At 43.5% G+C, this 24,874-nt stretch overlaps 1 protein-coding gene and 1 long non-coding RNA gene across 3 annotated transcripts in view; one reads left to right on the forward strand and one right to left on the reverse strand.

Moving 5' to 3' along the window:
- LRP8 (LDL receptor related protein 8) overlaps positions 1–24,874 on the reverse strand; it is a 311,838-nt gene that overhangs the window by 126,842 nt on the left and 160,122 nt on the right. For both annotated transcript variants that reach the window (XM_053247668.1, XM_053247667.1), the window contains exon 3: positions 3,076–3,198. In XM_053247668.1, the coding sequence (XP_053103643.1) occupies positions 3,076–3,198 (123 nt within the window). The remainder of the gene's footprint in view (positions 1–3,075; positions 3,199–24,874) is intronic.
- Positions 1,379–12,474, forward strand: LOC128323831 (uncharacterized). Its single transcript, XR_008306483.1, has 3 exons — positions 1,379–1,440; positions 8,173–8,288; positions 11,409–12,474. It is a non-coding gene; the product is annotated as an uncharacterized LOC128323831 (long non-coding RNA).

Below are 24,874 nucleotides of genomic sequence, written 5' to 3' on the forward strand. Positions count from 1 at the left end.
TCTCCTCAACCCCAAATCAGGCCCTCTATTTTGAGGGAGATTCAATTTGGGGTCAAATTTGCAAATCACCCCCGATTTGACCCAAATCAATTTGAGGGCAAATCAAATTGCACACCCCTATTTGGCACCGTCTACATGCAAGCATGCAAACGCTCTTGCCAGAGCGGTCCCATCCTCTCAGGGAATATCTTACAGTGTTCACAAGGAGTCTCCCATTCAAATGCAAACTAGGGCAAACCTTGCTTAGCACAGGGGACAATTCATGCTTACTACCACAAGACCAGCTCTCCTCCTGCATTGACCCTTCTTCAGACCTCTGTGCTTCACACTTTCTGTGCTTTTGTGTACTTGCTAGACCTGTACCCTTCTCATGATACCACTTTCTGCTCTTTTAAACTGCTCTGTTGCTGCTCTGAGCACTTAATCAAGGACTGTTTAGGATATTTTCCCCTACACACAGCTGCACTACCATTACCTCAGTTTTTCTCTTGTCTGGCTTTTCTTGCGACTGGATTGTGCCGCAGGAACTATTTTCAAATTCCTCAGCTACTTCTTCCCCTCTTTTTACTAAAACAATTTACAGTTTCACCGAAAGCCTCAGCCAATCTGTGCAAATGTAGTAACTATTTTATCACGTCCATGCAGTTTAGTATCAGTATTCAGAGCCGTTCTTCAAAACAAGATAATGCTGATCATATTTGAACATGCATACATTGACCCTTGTGTGTTACCTAATATTTAAGTTCCATTTTTCTTGAGTTAAATCCCCATCTACTCAGCATCAGTGAAAGTTTAATAACTCTTCACTGTTCCAGATCAATGGGAAATGGATGATCTGTCCCACAGGATGAGAACACCACAATAAAAGGCACTGAAGCAAAACTGAGTGTTTCCTGACACTTACAATAATCTCACATTTGCAAATGAGTCTATCCAGCTGGGAAAATTTGTCACATTTGGCTTCTATGTCAGTTATTGCCTGCAAGCTTGCATATATATGTGTGTCTGTCTGTCTGTCTGTCTTCAGCTTACTTGGTGGTGTCCAATGTAAGCATAGCTCTCAAAATGCCATGCTATCCTAGAAAGCTATTACCGTGCAACACTAGAGGGATGCAATATGGTGCAGCTTCGTAGGGACACCACAACTCGCAAAAACTGACTTCAAGGTCACAACTGACTTGTGACAGTTTTCATTTCTTAGTATTGGTTGTTAAATCTACTTATTGTGTTATTAATATGTGTTTAAAAGTTATGTTTATAGCAATGTGTTATTCTGTGCAGGAGGATGATTGGCAGTAGCAGCAGTAGTGAGACCCCTGCAGGAAGGATAAATAAATCCTGTTTAGAATGCAGGAGGGGGCAGGCAGTGAGAGAGAGAGGACAATTAATAATCAGTTGGACGGATGGTGACAGTTGGTCAGATGGTGTAGAGGGGCGAAGGTGAGCTGGAGGACTGCATCAAGAGAAAAGTAGTGAACAGGAGGGACTTCTCTAGAGAAGAGAGAAAGGAGGTTTAAGGAGAGGCAGAGGGTTATCTGTTCTCTAGTAGAGAGCCTACTGCCTTTTCATGAAAATACCTGGAAGTCCAGAGAGGGAAGGCAGATCAGGAACAAAGTGATCAAGCTAACCCCCTAACCCCTATATAGAGGAGAGAGAGAGAGAGAGAGAGAGAGAGAGAGAGAGAGAGAGAGAGAGAGAGAATGAATGAACTTTAACTATGTAACATCTGAGGGAAATCTGCACTGCTGTAAGTTGTAAGATATAATAATTTTTACATCACTCTGAAACCACTATGCTTATGTACATCTAGAACTTGTAACCATCATGCTTAAAGAACTTTCGTTAAAACAATACAATACTGTTATTTAGTTTTATCAAGTACATTATATTTCTCTCCCAGGACACCTGAGGAGAGACCCCCTACACTCCTACACAAACAAAAGGGGGGGAGTGAGAGTTGGTTGCAGATCCTCTCAAATCAGATCTGATTCCTGGCAACAAAGGTACCCTGAAGAAGGGTGAACTCTTGCACAGCTATATGCAGCTTGCCACGTGTGTAAAGTGACGTAATGGGTGTGGATAATGATCCCAAAATTATGGCGTTTCCCACAACAAATACAGGACAACAAAATCTCAGAGGGTTTCAGTTCCAAATCAGCCTCCTGAGTATTGAATTGCCATCCCTGTAAACAAATTGTAAATAAAACCATGCCCAAGCACAAAATTTTTCCTTTATTTGAATATTCTTTTGTAGAGATTGAGAAGTGGAGTGGGAGAAGGTTACATTAGAATACACTTGCTTTTTAAATAGCTGCTTGTAGGTCCTGCCGGGCATTACATCAGCAATTCTACAACGACTACTCCTACTAATTCATTGTGGATTTGTATTTTGTGATAAGGTATAAAAAAACCATGAAAACCAGGGAAGTGGAGAGAAAGTCTAAAATGCTTATAATCCTTACAGTTGTAATTTTCTGATTTAGAGCACTACCATAAAGGATAGTTCAGACTGTTACAAGAAAAATTACTGAACCTTTTTTCTTTGAATTTCTATTATCATTCTATTGAATGATCTCAGTCAAGTAAAGCTCCAGATTGTACCTATATAACCTATATTTTCTATTATTCTACCTTGAGTTTTTGACATCTGTTCCACAGTTAGGCTGAAGGGAGGAATTGGTTACCAACTGGTATTTGCTTGCTTGCATCTTTCTAGTGAATTACCCCTCTCTATTGCTTAGGGGGAGTTTTGCAAGTTTCTAGAGATAAACGTTTTGCTTCATATCTAGGGGTAAGATGTACTATATGAGAAAAGTGTTGGGGATTTTGGCTTTGTTGCATTCAGCCAGCTTTAAAAACACATCACTGAATGATTGTTTTCAGGGTGGGTAGAGGGGTGTGTGTGTGTGTGTGTGTGTGTGTGTGTGTGTGTGTGTGTGTGTGAGAGAGAGAGAGAGAGAGAGAGAGAGAGAGAGAGAGAGAGAGAGAGAGAGAACGTTGCTTATTTTACTAGTTCAGATTCCACTTTTCAAAATATAAAATTATATTCCAGAACTACTTCGCAGTAGTACTCACTGCATGTCGCTTCAGATTCATCAGACCCATCAGGGCATTCCTCTTCTCCATCACACTTCCATCTGGATGGAATGCAGTGTCCATTGTTGCAAGTAAAATCAGTTTCTGCACAGGTCTTCTTGGCTGAAAGGAGAGATAGGAGATTTTAAAACAAACTAATCAAAATGGGCAGCATTTCCTCTCATTAGCTCCAAATCAGTCTAAAGCACTTTGTACCGGAAAAGCTAATTTCTCCCCCCACCCTTGTGTGTTTAGGTTACATCTGTGTTTCAGTGATGGGAAGTGTTCCCCTCTTCTCCTGTTCATGGTGCAGTTGGTTCTAAATGTCCTCTGTGGGGAGAAGAAGTGAAGGAGGCAAACTGTCACTATGTCCAGCCCTACCTGCTGCTTCTCTACCAAGTGGGACTTGCCGTCTCCCCATCACACAGAGCACTATTTAGTGACTAAATATATCCTTTTCTTATTTGTAAATGTGGGGCAAGAAGTATTTGTTTGTTTGTTTTTCCTTTGAGCTGTGTCTAAGAATTGGGGCAGAGAGAGGTAACGAATTAGAACGAAGTGTGCACTGTGAGAGCTGCATTTTGATAGAAAAGGAGTAACAGGAACAAGAAAATGTTATTGAGCGGAAAGGAATTATTTTTAGTTTGCCCTCCTTTGCTTCCTCAAGTCATCCAAACTTAATACTCAACACTGTGAACCCTCTGGGATAAGAGACAGAAATTGATGAAATTGCTGTATGCCACCCAGAGCCCATGGGACAGGGCAGGGTATAAATAAAATTACCTAATATAGACTAGTTTGATATTGTTTTAACTGTCATGGCTTTATCAAAAAAAGTATGGAACTGTAATTTTGTGAGGCGACTGAGAGTTTTATGACAAGAAGAATGCCTTCATAGACCTACCGTTTTCAGGTCTTTAAAGTAGTTTATACTTGTAGGGTAGACATGCCCCGACTTATAAGAGACCCAGTGAACATGAGTTTAAAGATGGCTATGGAAAGAGGTTAAATCTCTCCACCCTAAGCTTACTGAGGGTGAAAACAGCAACACTCAGTATGAATGCACATCTGGAGAGGAGAGCTGAGAATATGTCTTGCCAAAGCCCAATCTCTGGAGATATGTATAGCTACACTACAAAAGCAGAGGCACAAATATTAAATGTAGTATGAAGAAACATTGACACAACCAACTTAGAAACCTACCTGCTTGGCTAAATATTAAATTTTATTATGCCAAAATCAATTGACAAGTTGCAAAGGGAAGCGTATATACAGGCGGAAAGAGAACTGATGGAGTATTAATTTTTTTATTCATAAAACATGCAGTTTCCTTCCCATAACATCCTGGAAAGAAATGCTGTGAAGACTCAAACAGACATATAATCTACCTAGACAAGTATTCCACGAGGTACAGAGTAGATTTAATTCCTTAGCATACAACATATGAATTATGCGTTGACAATAGGAGTTCTTTATATCAGTGTCACAGGCAATGGTTCCATACTAATGGAGATCAACTAGCTAAGGGCCCATCAGGATGATGGTCAGGATTCTTAATTCTCTTCTAGAATCAGTTCCTTGCTTTCAGACCTCTCCACTCTTGCAGTTGTTTTATTTGAACTCTGTACTAGCCCTTCCTCTCCTGATGCCATTGGTTGATATGTCACACAGGGGAGTTTGAACATACAGGTGAAACTTGGAAAATTAGAATATCGTGCAAAAGTCCATTAATTTCAGTAATGCAAATTAAAAGGTGAAACTGATATATGAGACAGACGCATTACATGCAAAGCGAGATAAGTCAAGCATTAATTTGTTATAATTGTGATGATCATGGCGTACAGCTCATGAAAACCCCAAATCCACAATCTCAGAAAATTAGAATATTACATGGAACCAAGAAGACAAGGATTGAAGAATAGAACAATATCGGACCTCTGAAAAGTATAAGCATGCATATGTATTCAGTACTTGGTTTGGGCCCCTTTTGCAGCAATTACTGCCTCAATGAGGCGTGGCATGGATGCTATCAGCCTGTGGCACTGATGAGGTATTTTGGAAGACCAGGATGCTTCATTGGCGGCCTTCAGCAATTCTGCATTGTTTGGTCTCATGTCTCTCATCCTTCTCTTGGCAATGCCCCATAGATTCTCTATGGGGGTCAGGTCAGGCGAGTTTGCTGGCCAATCAAGCACAGTACACTGTATACTTTTCAGAGGTCCGATATTGTTCTATTCTTCAATCCTTGTCTTCTTGGTTCCATGTAATATTCTAATTTTCTGAGATTGTGGATTTGGGGTTTTCATGAGCTGTACGCCATGATCATCACAATTATAACAAATTAAGGCTTGACTTATCTCGCTTTGCATGTAATGCGTCTGTCTTATATATCAGTTTCACCTTTTAATTTGCATTACTGAAATTAATGGAGTTTTGCACGATATTCTAATTTTCCGAGTTTCACCTGTAGGAAACTACCAAATACTGAGTTGGACCATTGGTCAATCTAGCTCAGTATTGTCTACCCAGACTGCCAGCAGCTTCTCCAAGGTTGCAGGCAGGAGTCCCTCTCAGCCCTATCTTGGAGATGCCAGGGAGAGAACTTGGAACCTTCTGCTCTTCCCAGAGTGGCTCTATCTTCTAAGGGGAATATCTGACAGTGCTCACATGGAGTCACCCATTCAAATGCAACCAGGGCAGACCCTGCTTAGCTAAGGGGACAAGTCATGCTTGCTACCACAAGACCATATTTGCAGGCAGATATGTCACAGACCTTCTGACTGTTATAGGCTTTACTGTTCCGATGTCACAGAGGAGCTTGGCAGTATGGGCCAGGCAGCTGAATGCTTACTATGTCCTGGGAATACTTAGAATCTCAATCCCAAGGACCATTAGTAAATTTCATTAAATTAAACCCTTTCATCTTTGTTCTTACACTATGGGTTTTCAAATGACACCTGTGTGCATACTGGGTAAACTGCTTCAGAGTATTTCAATTGAAACAGATGGCGTTTATGTTAGTGACGGCACTGGTTTTTGAAACCAGCCAGCAATCTGAGCCATCAGCATTTTAGATATCCAACTTGCATCATTTTAAAACAGGCTGCCTTGAGGAGACAACCAACTGTTGAATATAAGGTCTGTTTGAAGATACCTCCAAGCATCCAAAATACTGTGATATAACTGCCTGCTGAGTTGGATAATGCAGTGATAGGAAAGTTCAGTACCAGTGACAACAATACAAAATAACTCAGAAGCTACTGTTTTCCTCATGAACATGTTGAAACTGAAGCTTCTGCAGGTTGCATTTTCATTTCAAAGTTAAACAAGCACATTGCTAAATCTCTCCTTATTTTTATCCTGCTTTTCCTCTTCAAACAGAGGCACCTTAAGTAGCTAACAAAATATTTAAAAGAACCATAATAAACCAAACATCAAGCGAAACAATACAATAAATAAAAAATAAAATAAATACAACAGAGCAACTTTAAAGAGTAGATGTACAGGGAGAGCCTAAATCAGAGCCGAAATTTAACTTAAAAAAAGCTTGCTGGAATTAAAAAAAAATTTCAAATAACAGCAGAACACTCAGAAACTTCCTGAGACGGGGGTTGCACCAAGCGGTACCATCACAGAATTTCCCCCCGCAGACATCATTACCACCATGTTTCAGAAAACAATAGATTGTGCAAGGCGGCCTCACTATATGACCACAGGTGATGGGCAGCTTTGTATTGGGGGAGGTAATCTTTTGGATATCATGAGCCTAAGCCATCCAAGGCTTTGAAGAGAACAACCACGTTTTGAATTGTGCCAGGAAACAGACAGTGTATCCGGTACACTAATGGAGTCACATAAACTTGAAGTCTAGCACCAGTCAGAATTCTAGCTGCAGCATTCTGCACTAGCTGAAATTCCCAAATGGTTTTCAAGGGCAGCCTATGTAGGGTGTAAGAGTAATCATCCACTCTAGTTATTGAAAACAAGCACGTCCTGTCTTCTGATAGTCTCCATGTTCAGACCCTAATATTTCTCCTTTGGGAGAGACTGGAGGATTTTACAGTATGATATGATGATCTAATGGCCTTTGCAAAATATGCGAGCAATCAATGTCCACATTTTATTTTATCAGCGTTAGCATTCCACACCCATCTTATATTATGATATTCATTCGTAGGGCTCGCCTGCCCCACAAGCACTGCCACAGCTGTTTATTCACCTTGGAAAGACAGAGCCCTTTCCCCACTGATCTACTACATTACTCAAGCTGGTATCTTTGAAGAGAGGGGCTGCTGCCAGCGTCAGGGTTCGTCAACATTCCTGAGTGGTGGAGATATGCAGTTTCTTCAGCCACACAAACCTGCTAGTAGCAGATGGTGTCACTGATTGCTTTGTTCCCTTGACACTGTTCTTCAGGAATCACAATTAATTTATTATCGGGAATCACAAAAGGGGAGAAGAAATACATTGTTGACAATGAACCACAGGGTGGCATTTGGAAGGTGTTAATATGCTCTCTGTGTGTCCTTACAGTCAGACGACTGAAGCCTTCTTCTCCCCTGCAAAGTCATATGTGCCAACTCAACATCTGCAGTATAAATGGAAGCAACAAACACTCCTGATAACTAAGCCTACCCAGAAGTCTGCTATTCTGTGCCAGATTAATAGGAAAAAGAAAACTATAGCTGCTTTCATCTCAACTGAAAACATCTAAATGTCTAAAAAGGACACTGCTGAGAAACATAAAACTCCAGGGCTTTAATTATTCCGACTGCAATAGAGTTCAGGGATCTTGAAATGTGAACACACACTCAATGTGCAAATCCCTCTCTTAATTAAAATAAACACATTTAAACAAATACTGCTGAATGTCATTAATCTGGAAGGATTTCATGCAGGCAATTCATTTGCCACCAATCACTAAATCCAATGCTTCCCCAGAGAAACTGTGGGCCCTTAGCTAAAAAGTACTCATGGGGCATTCCTTCATTATTAATTTTTACTGTGTATCATTTCTATGCCACTCATTTGTATGTGAGATGCTTTACAGCAGTTATCTCACTCATTCTCACATTCTCATTTATTCTCACACAATAGCTCTGCGGAGTAGGTGCCCCCTTTTACAAATGGAAATTAAGGCAGCAGGAGAATGACTTGCCACCTCACCTCAACCTATTGTCAACTCCTTCCCTCTACAGAGCATAATTCAGCAGGTAGGAATCCTCCCAACCTTTTTTCTTCTTCTGTTTTTGCAGAATTGCTCAACAAGGGATTGTGTCAGACCTTGGCCTGCCTACAAAGCAAGCCACAGCTAGGAGGTTTCAATTAGAGAGAAGGTAGGCAAGGGTACCTATATCAGGCAGCAGCGATATAGGAAGATGCTAAAAGGCATCATCTCATACTGCATGGGAGGAGGCAATGGTAAACCCCTCCTGTATTCTGACAACCACAGGGCTCTGTGGGCGCCAGGAGTCAACACCGAATCGACGGCACACTTGACCTTTAGGCAAGGTAGGGGCAGCAGATGTGGTCAAGGCAGGATGGGGTCAAGTGCTGGATCAGAAGGTTCAGAGGCAGAAAATGTAGGAAAGGCCAGGCTAGGGTCAAGTAGGGGCAAGGCGAGTCTGTGCTGTTGTTCAGTGGAGTGATATTGCTTAGACTGAGGATCCAAGACTGAAGTAAGTTTTATATGGGCCCAGCCAGGCCCCAATTGGTTTCTCAGCAGTGGCACTCTTTGGACTGGACTTCTGGGCCAAAGTCCGGTCCTCAGCACTGGGATGGGGCCTCCAAATGTCCTGGGGGAGCTCCCGGCAGCCCACCACCCTGCCTCCTGGAGGCTTGAGCAGGTGAGCCACTTCTGTGCTCCTGTGCAGTGTGACTCATAATGTCATAAGCACATGACGTGCTTATGGCAGGGGGTGGGAGTGGCTCCAAAGCCCTTTAGGTCCAGGCTCCAAAACAGCCTAGGTGTGCCACTGTTTCTCAGGTCACCTGGGCTGAAGAGCTGCAGTACCAGTTTCATCCATTATATGGGTGGTGCTGTTCTGCAGCAGAGAGCACACTGATCATTCCCTTTGCCTGGGAGTTGCTGGAATGGCCGAGGGATTAGGCACCTGAGCCCTTATTCCTGTCTCAGGTATCCTCCTGGCCTACTCTATGCTGTCAAGGGTGCATTCAGACAAGTGTGGTACGGATTATATAGAAGCATGTGCCCTGGCCAAAAACTGAATAGCAAAATAAGTATAGAACCCAGAAAAATAAAATCCCCACCCATTTAAGAATATAAGAAAAGCCCTGCCAGATCAGGCAAAAGGCCCATCTAGTCCTGCATCCTGCTTCACGTAGGCATCACCCAGGTATGTCAGGGAAGCCTGCAAGTGGAGAAGGGAGAGCAACAAGAACAAGATGGGTTGAGAAACTGACTCACATGCTATGCAGAATAATGTGAATGGTTCAGCACCACCCGCAGTCATGTGGGACACCTCTCTTCTGCTGCGACTTAAAACTGCATGATCACAGTTGCGCACTGGAAATAATAGTGCAGCGTTGTGTAACTGCAATGGCACAGTCTTAAGTCACAGCAGCACATGTGGCTCTGAACCATCTGTGTTACCCTGCGCAGCATGCGAGCGACTGTGTGCAATCAAAAATCAACCTCATTTGGGCGTAGAGAAATTCACAGAGGCAGAATGTTTACCATCTCTGTCCCCTTTAAATAAGGTCCTAATTTTCAATAAACAAGAAACAAAATAGTGTGGCATTTATTTTAAATCTTGCTTGCCTTGCTTTACTTTACTTTAGCCTTGCTTTACTTTTCTCATCACCCTCCAGCAGAAGAGATAGATACTGTATGTCAAGCTACAGGGCAGAAAAGAAACCCAGGTGAGCTGTCATGGCAGCTTGGAACCTAAAGGGGATAATTAACACAGGTTTTTAACCCAAAGGGAAATGCTAGATCTAGGGAGTAGTTTCTGCTTCTTTTCTCCCATAAAGAAACGCTGACAGGAAAGGGAGTTTTATTTTAAGAAATAAAAACATCAAAAAGAATGACAGTGGTCCACTACTGAGTGCACTTTTATTGAGAACGTATGGACTGAAATGTTTTCCCTTCATGGAGAAAAGCTTACAGATTCTGAAAAATGTATGTGTGCGCGCAAGTACGCATCTGTGCACACACGTGCATGAGAGAGAGCGTACACTAATGCTGAAATAGCAGTCTGGGTTATTTCCAGCAAATCATATGGGCTCCAGACTGCCATATCTTTGGCAAAATAGAAGCATATTTGTTAGATAGCAAATTCCATCAGGCAGAAAGTATCATTATAACATGAAACAGGGCCAAGGACCTGGGAAAACCCTAGATATGAGCAGCATCCAGACTAGTAGTTACAGTATATGGTAGACATTCCACTTGCACAAGGGATGGGGGGAGAGATTATTTTCAATGATCCCCTCTTCTTTCTACAGCCCCGGTACTGCCTGAAAACTATCCCTGAGGGTTGGATCAGTAATAATCATCTTTTCCCCCACCCCGGTCTCCACCTTGTGCAAGTAGAATAACTTCTGGTTGTACAAATTCTAGTCTGGATGCTCCTCATAATATTTCACATGTATATAGCATATTTGAGATTCAAAGTGGTTCACATACACTTTCTCTATTCCTACAACAACCTTGTCAGACAGATCAGTGTTATTATCCTCATAATGTAGGTGGGTAAAGAAGAGTTAGTGGCTTGCCTAAAGCCACCCAACCACTCCTAACCTCACAGCTAAGATAAGATATTTGAATTGGGCACCTTAATTCACAGCCCTTACTCTAAACAGCTATCTTACACCAGCTCTCAAAATCCGTGGATGGTTTCTTCTGATGTAATCCCACTTTTTCTGCCTAATGCTTTCTAATGTGCCCTTTTCACAGCACACTAAACATGTCCCATTCATATACCTCTCATTTATTTCCCAAACCCACCCTGTCAGTTACAATAAGGGCAATCATTATACCCAAGTTACAGATAGGGAAATGGAGGCCAAGGGACAGCAACTAACCCAAAGCTATTCAATACAGAAACAACTGCAAATTGTTAAATTCTTCCATTTGATTATGTCACAAAAATCAAGCACAGCAGGATAAGAACGTTAAGGGTATAACTAGTTACGGGTGATACAATGTGACTCTGTCACGTTGATTTAGCTTTATTGCTGGTGGAGGGGATAAAACTTGGGGGACAGGAACATCCCTAAGCAATCATGCAGCAACTCAACCTCATCCATTCATTTGTTTCCACATGCAGAACATGTTTAATGCTGTTTCACCTGTTTCTTGCACTTTATAGCACAACACAAGACAGCAGCAATATTAATCTTCTATAACCATTAACTTGCCTGAGCCTTGTAGAATCAACATAGCTAGGAAAGAATGAGAAATATCCCATTTCACCTTATCTATCGACAAGATTGCTACTCAGAATGCGTTCATTGCCCATCATGGCTTATACTCAAAAGGTAGAACAGACATAGTCTAAGAATATTTTCAGATGGACCTTGCAAAGCAAAGAACTGGTGATCTAAACAACATTTGATGTGGCAGTAAGTGAAAGCCAGCGCAGAAAGAGAAACCCGTTGAACTGAATTCTTGAACTATCTTTATATTGACTGTATATTTAGGCTTAACACTTCTAAAAATTTTTTTTAAATTGAATTATAATGTTGCTGCTTTATCTTGATACAATTTTTATTGATGAGTTGATCAGTTGTTGGTAATATTATCTGTTAATGGTCAGCTTGATTTATTGTGCACCTCTAAAACATGGTTTTGGAAATGCCGTTAAGGAAATGCACAACCAAATAATTACTTCACAGAGAGCTACAATTCTATCTCTATCAGGAGTTTCGAGACCACTACCCACCCACCCCAAAGACCATCCCCAGCAATGACTCACTCCTGATGCAGCTCCCAGAACTGTGCCCTCACAACAGCGATCAGCCAACCAGAAGCAGCTGTTGGAAGAGCCAGAACCAGTGTTAAAGTCACAGTGCACGCCTGACAGAGTGCATAAGAAAGGCCGAACTGCTCGCCACACTACAGGCGGATTGATTCAGAGGATCCTATAGGGAACAAGAGTGGGGCAAGCCCAAGCAGAAACATAGATTGGGGAGAAGAGGTATTTAATCAGGGGAAGAGGAAGGCCAAGGATGAAAAGAAGTGCATAGGATGGCTGGCTCCCAACCCAGGGGAGCAGCCAAAGGACAGATGCCGTGATGGAGAAGGAGGAGGAGGAAAAGGGTGACAAGAGATCCCCTCCCCTCTATTGCCGGGGCCTAAGAGAATGCCAGGTGGGAATAAGGGAAGACAAGAAAGGGTCGGGTCCCTCACCTCACAGGCTCCAACTTTCTCCAACATTCTCACAGAAAGTAAAGATAGATAATATGAGAAACAAAAAAGCTAAAATAAAAAACTGTATTCAACATAACGTGTAAATCACTATATCTGTGTAGAGATCTGAACCTCTGTACACTGTATACTAATTCAGGCATAGCGTCCATGTAGGGCTAAGATGTCTGAATAGGTTAAGGGTAGAGAAGTGTTAAGGTAGAAGTGGTTGACACAGACTCCACATTCACTCTGTAAAAATGCCCTTTACCAGGCAGCAGGCCCTAAAAGCACACAGGTCCTAAAACCCAAGATTCATGGCCAGCAAAGTGTGTGAATCCCTGATCACTGAATTATTACAGAAGAATCCCTGATCACTTAACTGATTACAGAAGAAAGGAAGTAACTGTTTGTGACAAGGAGGACACTTGTAATAGAATAAGGGTTTTTATAGCTGTTTGGATAGCAAAATTATTAAAACAGTGAGCAGGGGGAGCAACAGATTACCTAAGCCTATAAGGTAATTTCACCACTTAAACACAAGTGAATCTTCGCAAATGTGTGTCAACCGGCTTTCAAAGCAGATACCATGGGCAGAATCTCTTCTTTTATGTTTGGGATTTCTGATTTGCTGGGGAAGGGCAGTTCTTTTTGTTTAATGATTTAAATGCAGAATGAAGATAACGTGAAAGCGAGCCACACTGTACAAACAGCTGTTTTAAAGGCAGCCATCTGTTTATGGGATCATTCAACAAGACAATGCCAAATCTTGCAAGCTGTAACAGTTCTGTTGGAATCAGCCCTGAGTTGTGTTAGCAGAAATGGAAAGGTCAGATAACAGCCTTCTTTGGATCAAGCCTGCTAACCAAAAAAAAAAAAAACATATGCCATTATGCTGGTCTATGACCATAATAAAGATGATTGATTGCATGTGTCATTCGCCAGGTAAGAATGGAAGCTTGTGGTGATATCGTGTCCCGCTGAGATGTGGCACAGACTCACCCACCACAGATGCAAAGTTGGGTCACCAGGTGGAGGTCAGGTTACAGGGGCTGATGTATGAGTCCTAAGTGTAACCATGTCAGCAAGCCGAAGTCAGGAACCAGGAAGCCATAGTCTCAGAGAGAAAAACAGGAATCTAGGTCACGCACAGCAAGGTCACAAACCAAGGAATCCAATAAGGAATAGGCAACGAGGATGCCAACAGGCCAACGTCAGGAACCAGAGAATCAGATCTATGTAGGAACTGGTCTAGGACAAAAAAAAGCTTCTGCAACCATGTAGCTCCAGCAACTGCTTCTCCTAAACTGAAGCCTTATATAGGCCTGCCTTCAGTATCCAGCCTCAGGCGCCTCCCTCTACTTCCAGGAGCAGTAGATATTTCTATCTATCTATCTATCTATCTATCTATCATATTTCTATACCTCCCAAACTCACGTCTCTGGTGCCATGACTGATTTCTTAACCATAGGCTCCTGTAACAGGGTGCCGATTCTTCTACCTCTGGCAAGGTTTCTAGGGAATCATTGGACTCAGATGATATCGGTAGAGCAGGCACGGAGCCTAACCCTGCTCACCCCGGCCCCCCAGCATCTGACGTCAGACATGGGGCTAGCCATACCCCTTCGTCTGGCAACTGATGTCAGACGCGAGGGGTGTGGTCTGGCTCCCGAACAGAGCCTCAAGGCTCCATTTGGGAGATGGAGTCTAACTCCTGAAGGGGCTGCGTGGCCCCTTCGGGAGCTAAACAAAGGCCGGTGCTGTGTTCGCAGTGCAGCCAGGAGCGCTGCGAATGCAGCGCCGGCCATGTAACTCCTGAAGGGGTCGTGCAGCCCCTTCAGGAGCTACTTAGGCTGGCGCTGCATTCGCAGCACAGTTGGATCGGCTCTTCCCTGCCTTAAAGACAGGGAAGAGCCACTCCTGCCCACGCCACGAATGCAGTGGCCATTTAACTCCCGAACAGATGTGATCCATTCTGCATTAGGGCCATGACATTTCTGCATTGTCCCAGGTATCAGCCAGGAGAAAATACAAAAAGTACATTCACACAAACAACCATATGGGTAGGACTGCTTGCGTAAAGTGCCGGGATTGTGGCTGATCCTGGTGCTGCCCCACCAGGAAGGAAGAATAAATTATCCCGTTTGCTAAGCAGGGTCTGCCCTGGTTTGCATTTGAATGGGAGAATACATGTGTGATCACTGTAAGGTATTCCATTTAGAGGATGGGGCTACGCTGGGAAGAGCACCTGCATGCTTGCATGCATGCCTGTAACCTTGGAGAAGCCACTGCCGGACTGGGTAGACAATACTGAGCTAGATGGACCAATGGTCTGACTCGCTATAAGAAAGCTTCCTACGCTCTTATGTACCCAGGCAGCAAGGGCACAAGCATGCCCTCCTCCATTGGTCCCTGGTTGTGCATGTGCTTGGGCTGCACACAGCCCAAGCACATCCAGACCTGGGCAGCAAGAGCGACCAGCTGAGGGGGAATCCTTCAATACACCGTGTTCCCAGCATTGTGGGATGCTAGAGGACTTCCTCTTCTGGTTGCCAGCTGTGCTGCTTGCTTCAGCTTCCGGTCATGTTCCACAGCGAGCTGCAGAACCTTGAGAGTAAAGGAGATCATGTGCAGGGAGGCAGGGAGGAGCCTGCCTCCCCGCAAGCCCTCCCCAGCTCTTAGAATTAAGGTTGTGTGAATGACCTTAAAGACTGGTTCAGACCTATGCTGAATCAAAGCCAAGTGCTCTATGCCATGGCAAGTAATTAAGGAACAATCTAGTCAGGGCCCAAATTGGATGAAAGCCAAGGAGGCAGAACGCAAGTATGATCCAGGGAAAAGATCCATAGATTATATTAGAAGAACAAAGGAAGGACAGAGGAGAGACCTATGCCAAAGTGGAACAGGCTCAGGGAGAGGTTTAGTAGGACAGAAGGAGGAGGACTTCAGGATACTATTTCAGGACCAGCTCAAAACACCACGATGAGACAAATTCAACATCTAACAAACCTATAACCCCAGATATTAGGTCTGTTCACACAAACATCTGGGGGTCAGTTGGAGGATTGAGAGCTCCTACCCGACTAGCAGAACATGACCAGAACCTCTTTTTGGGTCAGCACACGATTAACCCAGGAAGCACATGATTAAGCCAGGGGCTGCATCCATTGTTTAAACTGGGAGCTAAAAGTCTTCTGTGGCCTTCCATGCCTTCCCAGGATGCTCTGTGCTACCAGTAGACTGGAAAGCTTCATGACATCAGTGGCTGCCCTCTGGACATGAAGAAGCAGGAGTTGGAGCCAGCCCTGCTGAAACTTCAGGATCATAGAGTGTGCTTTGCAGGGTGGCACATCCATGAATGGCAGCCCCTGGAGCCACAGCTCTCTATTGTTTTAATGTGAGGGAGGGAGGTGTTCTGGAGGCTGGGTAGAAGAGGCAAGAGGAAAGACTCTCCTCTTCTCCTGCCTCAGTTAAGAACAAGGTAGGAAAGCAAAGTTATTCTGCTCTGAGCAACCTGTGCTGGAGCAATTTTTGTAAGTGCACATGATCATGTATACTAGAGTAGCTTACCTCTTGCCCTGATTTTTGATGTTGTGTGAACCAGGCCATTGCTTCTTTTAACATAAATTAGTGAAAAAAATCTACCAACTGTTTGGGTTGCAGAATTTTATTTCTTTGCTACTCCAAGTGTATTCTCAAAATCAGATTTTGAAACCTTTCAGTAGAGGTGTGCATGGAACCAGATTTGCCTGACCACTGGACCAGTTCATGGACTGGATCAAAGGTCTACTGGTAAAGGGGAATATGATGAGGACTCTGGGGGATGCTGGCAGGGGTGGGGGGAGCTCCCCCGCAGTGGTGGCAGCTACTGGTCCTTTTTGTGTACTACAAATTCCCCTCCTGCCCCCATTAGGCCTACAGAAGCCCCCACCCCCACCCCTTTACTGGTAAAGGGGAATCCTCACTGGATTGCCCTTTATCAGTAGACCCCCGAACCAGTCTGAACTGGGACTGGACCGGTTTGAATTCGGACCAGCACCCCACTTTGGGAGGCTGGTCCGGTTCAAACTCAGGCTAGCTGAACTGGGCCGGTCCAGTTCAATTTGAAAAACTGCAATTTGAATCGAGCCGGCTTGAACATCCTTACCTTACAGGGTTAAGGCTCAGATTCTAGATTGTATGTGGTGATACAGGTTTTCACGGTCTACACAACTATTAGGGAAAACCAATTTTGAGTTAAGCATGGGGACTACTTTGTGAATGTCAATGAAGATGTGAAATATTGATGAACTGAGATATAGTGTGAATGGCTAGTGTGTTACTTTTTAATCTGGACTGGGAGAGAACTAGAACTGCAGGCAGCCTTCTGTCAAGATAGTCTTGGTCAAAGATCTGATCCTAAGCCTAAAGCATTTAAGATTCCCAAAACAGTGGATCAAATCTATTTGTGTAGCTTTTTTTAAAAATGTAGAAACACTGCCAGTATGTTTGCTTTTTAAAAAAGGAGATGGAATATGTGCCTATGCAGTTTATGGAAGAAGTAGACGCACACTGGTATCACCTGAGGGATATAAGTTTCCCACAAAAATAATATATAATTTATAAATAAAATGTTTACAGAAATACTTGGCTATTGCACTGGGAAATGATGTCTTTGTGCAATGAGAAAGCAGTCTGGAATAATGGGGGAACGTATTATTGTTTTTGTGAGCAGATTTGTTGTTAGTAGCCAACTGGGAAATGAGTTGTTGGGATAAGCTACAGAGGAGAAAATTAAATGTGCAGTAATGTACACTGATCACTGTGCTTTGCTGTTGGATAGCACAGGAAATAACAAAATCCTTGCTGCTCCTGGGTTTTCACTGAGAAGTATTTTCCTTCTTAGAATTTCTTTGCATTATGTTATAGCTTTATACACAATTTAGTCACCTTAGAACTAACTCATAATGTTTGTTAGTAACTCACAATCCCAGTGAAAAAGATGGTGTGTTTAAAGCAATTAAAGAACTAAGGTATTATCAACTAGCAGTTTCCATAGTGGACCAATGTGAATAATCCAAAATTTACAATACAGCAGGTGCAAATAAGATACCCATAATTATTACAGGAATTCGCTGGTTTAAAACACAAATGGATAACATTTGTCAGCAAACCTTGAGTGATATATTTAAACTTGCAGAATCTAGAGGAGCCTCATTTTCACTCTTAACAAATGTATGTTTTTAGATCTCATGAACTCATAACGTGGTCTGTGAAAAATGATAACAAAAGCGCTGTTCAATCATTATGGAATCTGGGAGTACTGTACTCATGCAGAATCCTCAAGAGCACACCCACAAATCCTGCCCCTGTGCTGACACGCTCTGAAATCCCACCCCCTCTCCATGGTTACAGAGTTTGCAGAGACAAATGCTATACTTGTGGAGAGATTCTTCAGAGAGCATCTGTGCGGTAGTTCACTTCCTTTTGGGGGTTAGTTGGGAGAATTTGTTTGGCTGGTACTCCCACAGCTCTCTCATTCGCTCTGTCCCCCCCACAACAGCTCTCTTGCTCGCTCTGCCCCCCCCACACCACCTCTCTCGCTCGCTCCGTCTCTCTCCCCTCCGCGCCTCTCTCGCTCGCTCTGTCTCTCCCCCCACCGTGCCTCTCTTGCTCTGTCTCTCCCCCCACTGTGCCTCTCTCGCTCTGTCTCTCCCCCCACCGTGCTTCTCTTGCTCTGTCTCTCCCCCCTGCCTCTCTCGCTCTGTCTCTCCCCCGCGCGTCTGTCTCGCTCGCTCTGTCTCTCCCCCCACCGTGCTTCTCTTGCTCTGTCTCTCCCCCCTGCCTCTCTCGCTCTGTCTCTCCCCCGCGCGTCTGTCTCGCTCGCTCTGTCTCTCCCTCCGCGCCTCTCTCACTCGCTCTGTCTCTCCCCCCCACACCTCTCTTACTCGCTCTGTCTCTCCCCCCCACACCTCTCTCGCTCGCTCTGTCTCCCCCCCCGCACGCCTCGCTCGCTCGCTCTGTCTCTCCCCCCCCCACCTGTCTCTCTCGTTCCCTAGAGTCTGCGGCCACCACCGGTTGCCAGGCTAGGCCCGCCAGCGTGGGCCAGCCAATTCTCCTCCTCCTGGGTGTGCCAGCCAATCAGGTGCCTCCGCAGCCCAGCCAATCAGCTGGGCTGCCGGGACGCATTTTCCCCAGGCACACCTAGGAGAAATATATATATAGATTATCAGAGTGCTGGGGTGCCGCACCATTGCACATCAGGGCAGCATCTCTCCTTTCATTCAGTGTTTGTGTCTACAGACAAATGCTGTAACTATGGAGGATGGGTAGGGTTTCAGAGTCCTGCTTTCGGAGATCTCCGAAACAACACTAGAAATACTAAAGAATCAAAAACGCTGGATTAAAATGCAAAAAAGGCTGTGTTCTCATGATGATGACAACAAGCACAGTGCAGCGGAGTTGTCTAGGGTTGTGAGGGGGGTAGCATGTACCCCTCCCCCTTGAATTTAAACTTGGAACCATTGGTTACTCACTGTGACAATTTTAATGACCTTTTTTGTGGATTTGGGCCAAGCTGGATTCCACGGTTATTGAGGAGTCTACTGTGGAGGTGGCCAGCAACTGGTCTTATGGGATTAGGTTGGATCATTTTCAGTTTGTGACTCTTGAGGAAGTGGACACTCTGCTTCGGACTGTGCGTGCTACAACCTGTTCTCTTGACCCTTGCCCAACTTGGCTTATCTCATCTGATAATTATATTATCAGAGAGGGTCTGGTAAATAGTATAAATGCTTCTGTAAGGGAGGGCAGGATGCCTCCTTGTCTCAAGGAGGCTATTATTAGACCACTTTTGAAGAAACCTACATTGGATCCCTCAGAGTTAGCTAATTTCAGAGTTAGCTAATTTCATGGTTGGGCAAGGTGACTGAGTGGATGGCAGCCACATAGATCCAGGCAGTTTTGGATGATGAAGATTATCTAGACCCATTTCAAACTGGCTTTCGTGTGGACTATGAGGTTGAGATTGCCTTGGTCGGTCTGATGGATGATCTCCAACTGGCTATTGACAGAAGGAGTGTGACTCTGCTGATCCTTTTGGATCTCTCTGCAGCTTTCAATACCGTCGACCATGGTATCCTTCTGGGGTGCCTGAGGGAGGTAGGATTGGATGGCACTATTTTACACTGTTTTCCACAAGGTTCCATACTGTCTCCAATGCTCTTTAACATCTACATGAAACCGCTGGGAGAGATCATCAGGAGGTTTGGTGCTGGGTGTTATCACTATGTTGATGACAACCAGATTTACTTCTCCATGTCAACCTCAGCGGAAAATGGCATATCTTCCCTAAATGTCTGCCTGGAGGCAGTAATGGGCTGGATGTGGGATAACAGGCTGAGGTTGAATCCAAATAAGACGGAGGCACTGACTGTAGGAGGTTGGGACCCAAGAGATAATTTAGATCTGCCAGTTCTAGATGGGGTTACACTCCTATTGAAAGATCAGGTACATAGCTTGGAGTGCTCCTGGACCCAAAGCTCTCCCTGGTTTCTCAGGTTGAGGTGGTGGCCAGGAGCACTTTTTATCAGCTTTGGCTGATACGTCAGCTACATCCATTTCTAGAGGTAAATGACCTTAAAACAGTGGTACATATGCTGGTGACCTCCAGAACTGAGTACTGTAATGCACTCTACATGGGGCTGCCTTTGTACGTAGTCTGGAAACTACTATTGGTACAGAATGCAGCAGCCAGATTGGTCTCTGGGACAACACGAAGGGACCATATAACACTGATTTTGAAAGAACTGCACTGGCTGCCAATATGTTTCTGGGTGAAATACAAACTGCTGGCTATTACCTATAAAGCCCTAACGACTTGGTCCAGGCTACTTAAGAGAGCTCCTCCTTTGTAATGAACTCTCCCGCCTTTTACGATCTTCTGGAGAGGTCTGGTTATGGTTGCCACCAACCAGTCTGTGGCGACTCAGGACCAGGCTTTCTCTGTGGCTGCCCCAGGGCTTTGGAATATGCTCTCTGCTGAAATAAGAGCATCTCCTTCTCTGTTTGTTTTCGGGGAACATCCTCAAGACTTTCCTGTTCTCGCAAGCTTTTAATTAGAATTTTAATAATTTTAATCATTTGTTTTGTAATGTTTTAATTGTGTTTTACGTATTTTAACTTGTGATTTTTAATTTTAAAATTTGTACACTGCCTAGATTTACATATCAGGTGGTGTAAAAATATGATTGATAAATAATTAAATAAGCAAACAAACAAGGATAAGATCAATCCTAAATAGTTGTCATGTTTGCCTCTAGGATTCAGCTGTCTCTGTACTGGGCAGAAGACCTGAGTCTTTATAGGCTATTTGCACCAGGCAGAATATTAATAACTGTTGGGACTTTTTGTCACCCCCTTCCATCTAGAGCCCATTCATACTTTCCCTTTGGCTATAAAAACAAAAGCAGAGAATGGCCTAGGCAAGGTATTATGGGCAGAACCAAAAACAGCATGCTCACCGCCAGGAATAATACGGTATGAAACTACTAAATCAAATCCCATCAGATTTCTGTGTGCTCTAGTGGGAGTATTTGGGACTGCTGCTCTGGGTGCACCTCCTTGGCCAATTGCCAGCAACAACAACAAACAACAAATATTTATACACTGCTTTTCAACAAAAGGTTCCAAAGTGGTTTACATAGAGAAATAATAAATGAATGTTTTCTTATCATGAAGAAGAAATAAAGAACTGATTAATACTGATCATGAAACAGCCTAGTTGTGTGAAACGACAACTGTGAATTCTCCATCATGGACACAGCTTACTTATATACACTGCAATACCTGGCAATGGAAGTAAGCTCACTGAGCGATAATTGGCCCACAAAGCTCCGGAGAATGTGGGTTTTATTTATTTTAAATTCCACCTAAAATCTGGCCAGGCGATAAATCTTGCTTTGCATTATTCATTATCTTCAGACACAAACTGGAGACAGTTGCAATGCAAAATGAGAATAAATATTCTATGTGCCAATAAAATAAGGTAATAAAGAGAAGAAAAAGAACCACACATGACAGATGATAATTGTGACACCTGTGTGCAATGGGAAGGTTTTCCAAATATTGGCAATTGGCAAAGTGTATGCATAAAGCAGAACAGGCCATAGCACAGAAAATACCAAGAAAATGACAGAAATCTCTCATAACTTGGCCATGTACCATACAGAACAAAGCTCTGGAACCAAAGACTTAAGTTTATTCATGAGAACAAACTTCACTTTGCACTTGACTTAATCTGATCCCCAATAAAGCTAGCTGAATTATATATAAAAGCTATTTTAATAAAGTTCTCTAAAACCAACATCAGTTGCAAACTGAACAGCAGGTTTGTCCTCAGATCCAAGCCTGTTACAGCGGAACGATGCCAAGCAAATGTCTATTAATATTCTAACACAAATTGCTGGTTTCCTCAAATTTTTGTGCTCATGCAATAACTTGAATAATTAGAGTAGCTCAAGGGTTTACTATTGTTTGTGCAGCATTCAGCAAAACACAGCAAGCCATTAGTTCCAGTTTAAGCCACTTTAATGAAAAAAATTAATTTGGGGCAGGTCATAATTTTGAATTATGTTATTAGCATTGTTTATTGCATTCCTGGAAGTATGTGGTAAGAAAGACACAGCTTGGACGGCCCTGTTTTAAATGTGGGTATTCCTTCGAGGATATTATGCCAAAATATGCATTTCAGGAATAATATCCTTGTCTGGTATATTGTCATAAACATCGTAATCTTCAAAATGTTGGTTGACCAAAAAATAAGGCATTGTAAGGTGGCTGCTTCAGGCAACAGATTGATGGAGACAATGGGAGGCCTGCAACGTCCTCCACCAGTTGCCTCACTGGACCACACCTTTCCTACCCAGTGGCAGCACCACTACCATTTGGGCTCCTGCTGCCAGCCTGATGCTAATCTTATTCCTCTCTTTGCCTTTTGAAATGACAGGAGGAGGGGAATAGAGCGGCAGGAAGTGTGAACTCATCTACACTTCATGCCACCCCATTCTTCTTCCCCTACCCTTTCAAAAGGAAGGGAGCAGGACAAGATCAGTGGGAGGAGGAAGAGGAGTCTGGATGGCAGGGCGTACCACTGCTGTAGGATAAAGAAAGATTGTGGAGTGGCAGGGGGAGATCAGGGGTGTCTCTATCGGAGGGGGAAGAAGCGGTGGCTTGCCATGCCACCTCAGATGCCGGGGTGGGTCGGGGTGATGGGTTGAGCCAGTCCTGTTTACACTAAAAAAAAACACCACTCTCAGAGTTGGCACTTCTGATTTTTTAATCTCTTATGCCAAAATCTGTTGGCATGAAATATCATGCAGTCTACCAAAACACTGGTTCCACACAGAGACAGCATGGAATGCAACTACTTTTCAGCTCTGAGTTATCCTCAACATGAGACATAAGAATACTGGCCAAAAATAAAGTAAAAATTACAGCTAAGGTCCTTGTAGCAACATGCTATCTTAAACATGAGTAGTCAGCATGTCGGCAGTTTCATATACATGAAAAATGTTTTTCCTGCAATTTTAATGGTTGTTTTAAGGATGTATTAGAGCCTCTCTGAGCTTCAGGTAGTTTCAGACACTGAGAATGTGTATCAAGAATGTGTAGTTATGTGAAAAACCAAACTCATGGAATCTGCCTTGCATTAAGCATTCACCGGAGGTTTCACTTCTTATGAGGCTCTTGTATCCATTTCTTGTTTTTAAAGTGCTAGTTTTAATAAATCACCTCTCATTCTGTTTATACTGGTTTTAAAAAAATGCACTGGTGATTTCTTATATGAAACTATCATTTTTCTACATGTTGATAAGAATATTCTTCCCCACCTCTAAAAAGCACTTGAATTGTGGCACTGTACTGCAAACCAGACAGATCATAGTGATTTTTCATCCATCACTGAATCATTTGGATGCAATATCACTGATATAGATACCCAAGGCTTAACAGCTGTGAGGAAAATGACTAGACAATACACCACATGTTGAATACAACCAATAATGGTGATAGGGCTCTGCTGTTAAACTCCTCTAAGATAAGAGGATTTCCACGTAACCACAAAAAGACAAAATGCCATTGCTTTCCCCTCCAACCTTGACAATTATTTTACATATTGAAGCCAGTGAAAGGGAAGAACATAAATCAAAGCTGCATATATACATACACCATCAACAAAGTCTTGCTAAAGATAGGTTCTGAGACAACATTGCTGCTCTGGCTTCTGAAACCTTGGTCTAAAAATACACACAGCTTCATATCAGTGAGACACACCTGAACACAATTACAGCAACGCCCCTCATGAAGCAATGAAGGCAAATTAATCCCCATATCAGGTCCCCTGGCCAGTGGTGTCTGGTGGTTGCCTGAGGGTCTCCTCGCACTCCAGCACTCCCCCAGTGGCCGATGGACAAGCCACCTGTCCGCCTCTCTCAGCCGCCAAGTACTTCACTCCAGCGCTCACTGGCTGAAAGAGAGCAATGAGTGGCACGTCTATTGCCCATGGCTGTTCACATACTCCTGGTCCGATGTGCCAGAAGCATATCAACATGTTGTGAGGAAGAGAAATCAAGGAAGGATCCATCTGGCAAATGAAGAGCTCCACCGCTGAGAGAGAGTGTGTTTGTGCTCCGTTGTCAGCCACACTTCCTGACGTGACGTGTTGACATGTTTCAGATATGTCGCGCCAGACACGCCACTCATTGCTCTCTCCCAGCTGGCAAATGAAGTGCTCAGCCAGCTGGCTGCTTCCTTCTCTCCCATGGGTGGGCAGGTGGACGGACAGGCAGCAGCAAAGATGGGCAGGTAGTGGCCCATCCTTACATCCTGCTCCAGGACTGCCGTCAACCTTTCTGCACCTACTACACATGTGTTGCATGACCATTGGAATCCTTTTGTAACACTATATCAGGCATATAGGGTCTCAAGGTCATTAAACCTGCCTATGAGAGGAACACCTGTTAGCACAGTTCTCATAAAATACATTGTCTTGGGTCATCTTCTAACAGGACCTCAACATGATAGGTTGTGATACTGCATTAGAACAGTTATCATGACTTGGTGAAGTACAGTTATTTATTTAACATGTAAAATCCTACCATTTTCCCAAGTGGAACTCAAGATGGCTCACAACATACAATTAAAAAACAATAATGCATCAGTTAATTACAATATAATTAAGAGTAGCATCAAAAGCACCAAAACAGAATACAAAAAACCACACAAGGAAAGAGGGAGATGCAGGTATAAAATTACATTTAAAAATAGGCAGGGAAGAAGTCCATTTCACCTCAGGTGAGAGGGAATTTTAAAAGGTGGGAAGCCAGGGGTGAAGCTAGGAGAGAGGGGGCCCATGTTCACCCTTCTCTCTGGTATCCCCTCAGAGTGAGGGAT

This window comes from Hemicordylus capensis, chromosome 4 (assembly GCF_027244095.1).
Source record: "Hemicordylus capensis ecotype Gifberg chromosome 4, rHemCap1.1.pri, whole genome shotgun sequence".
In the NCBI taxonomy this organism is placed as follows: Eukaryota; Metazoa; Chordata; class Lepidosauria; order Squamata; family Cordylidae; genus Hemicordylus; species Hemicordylus capensis.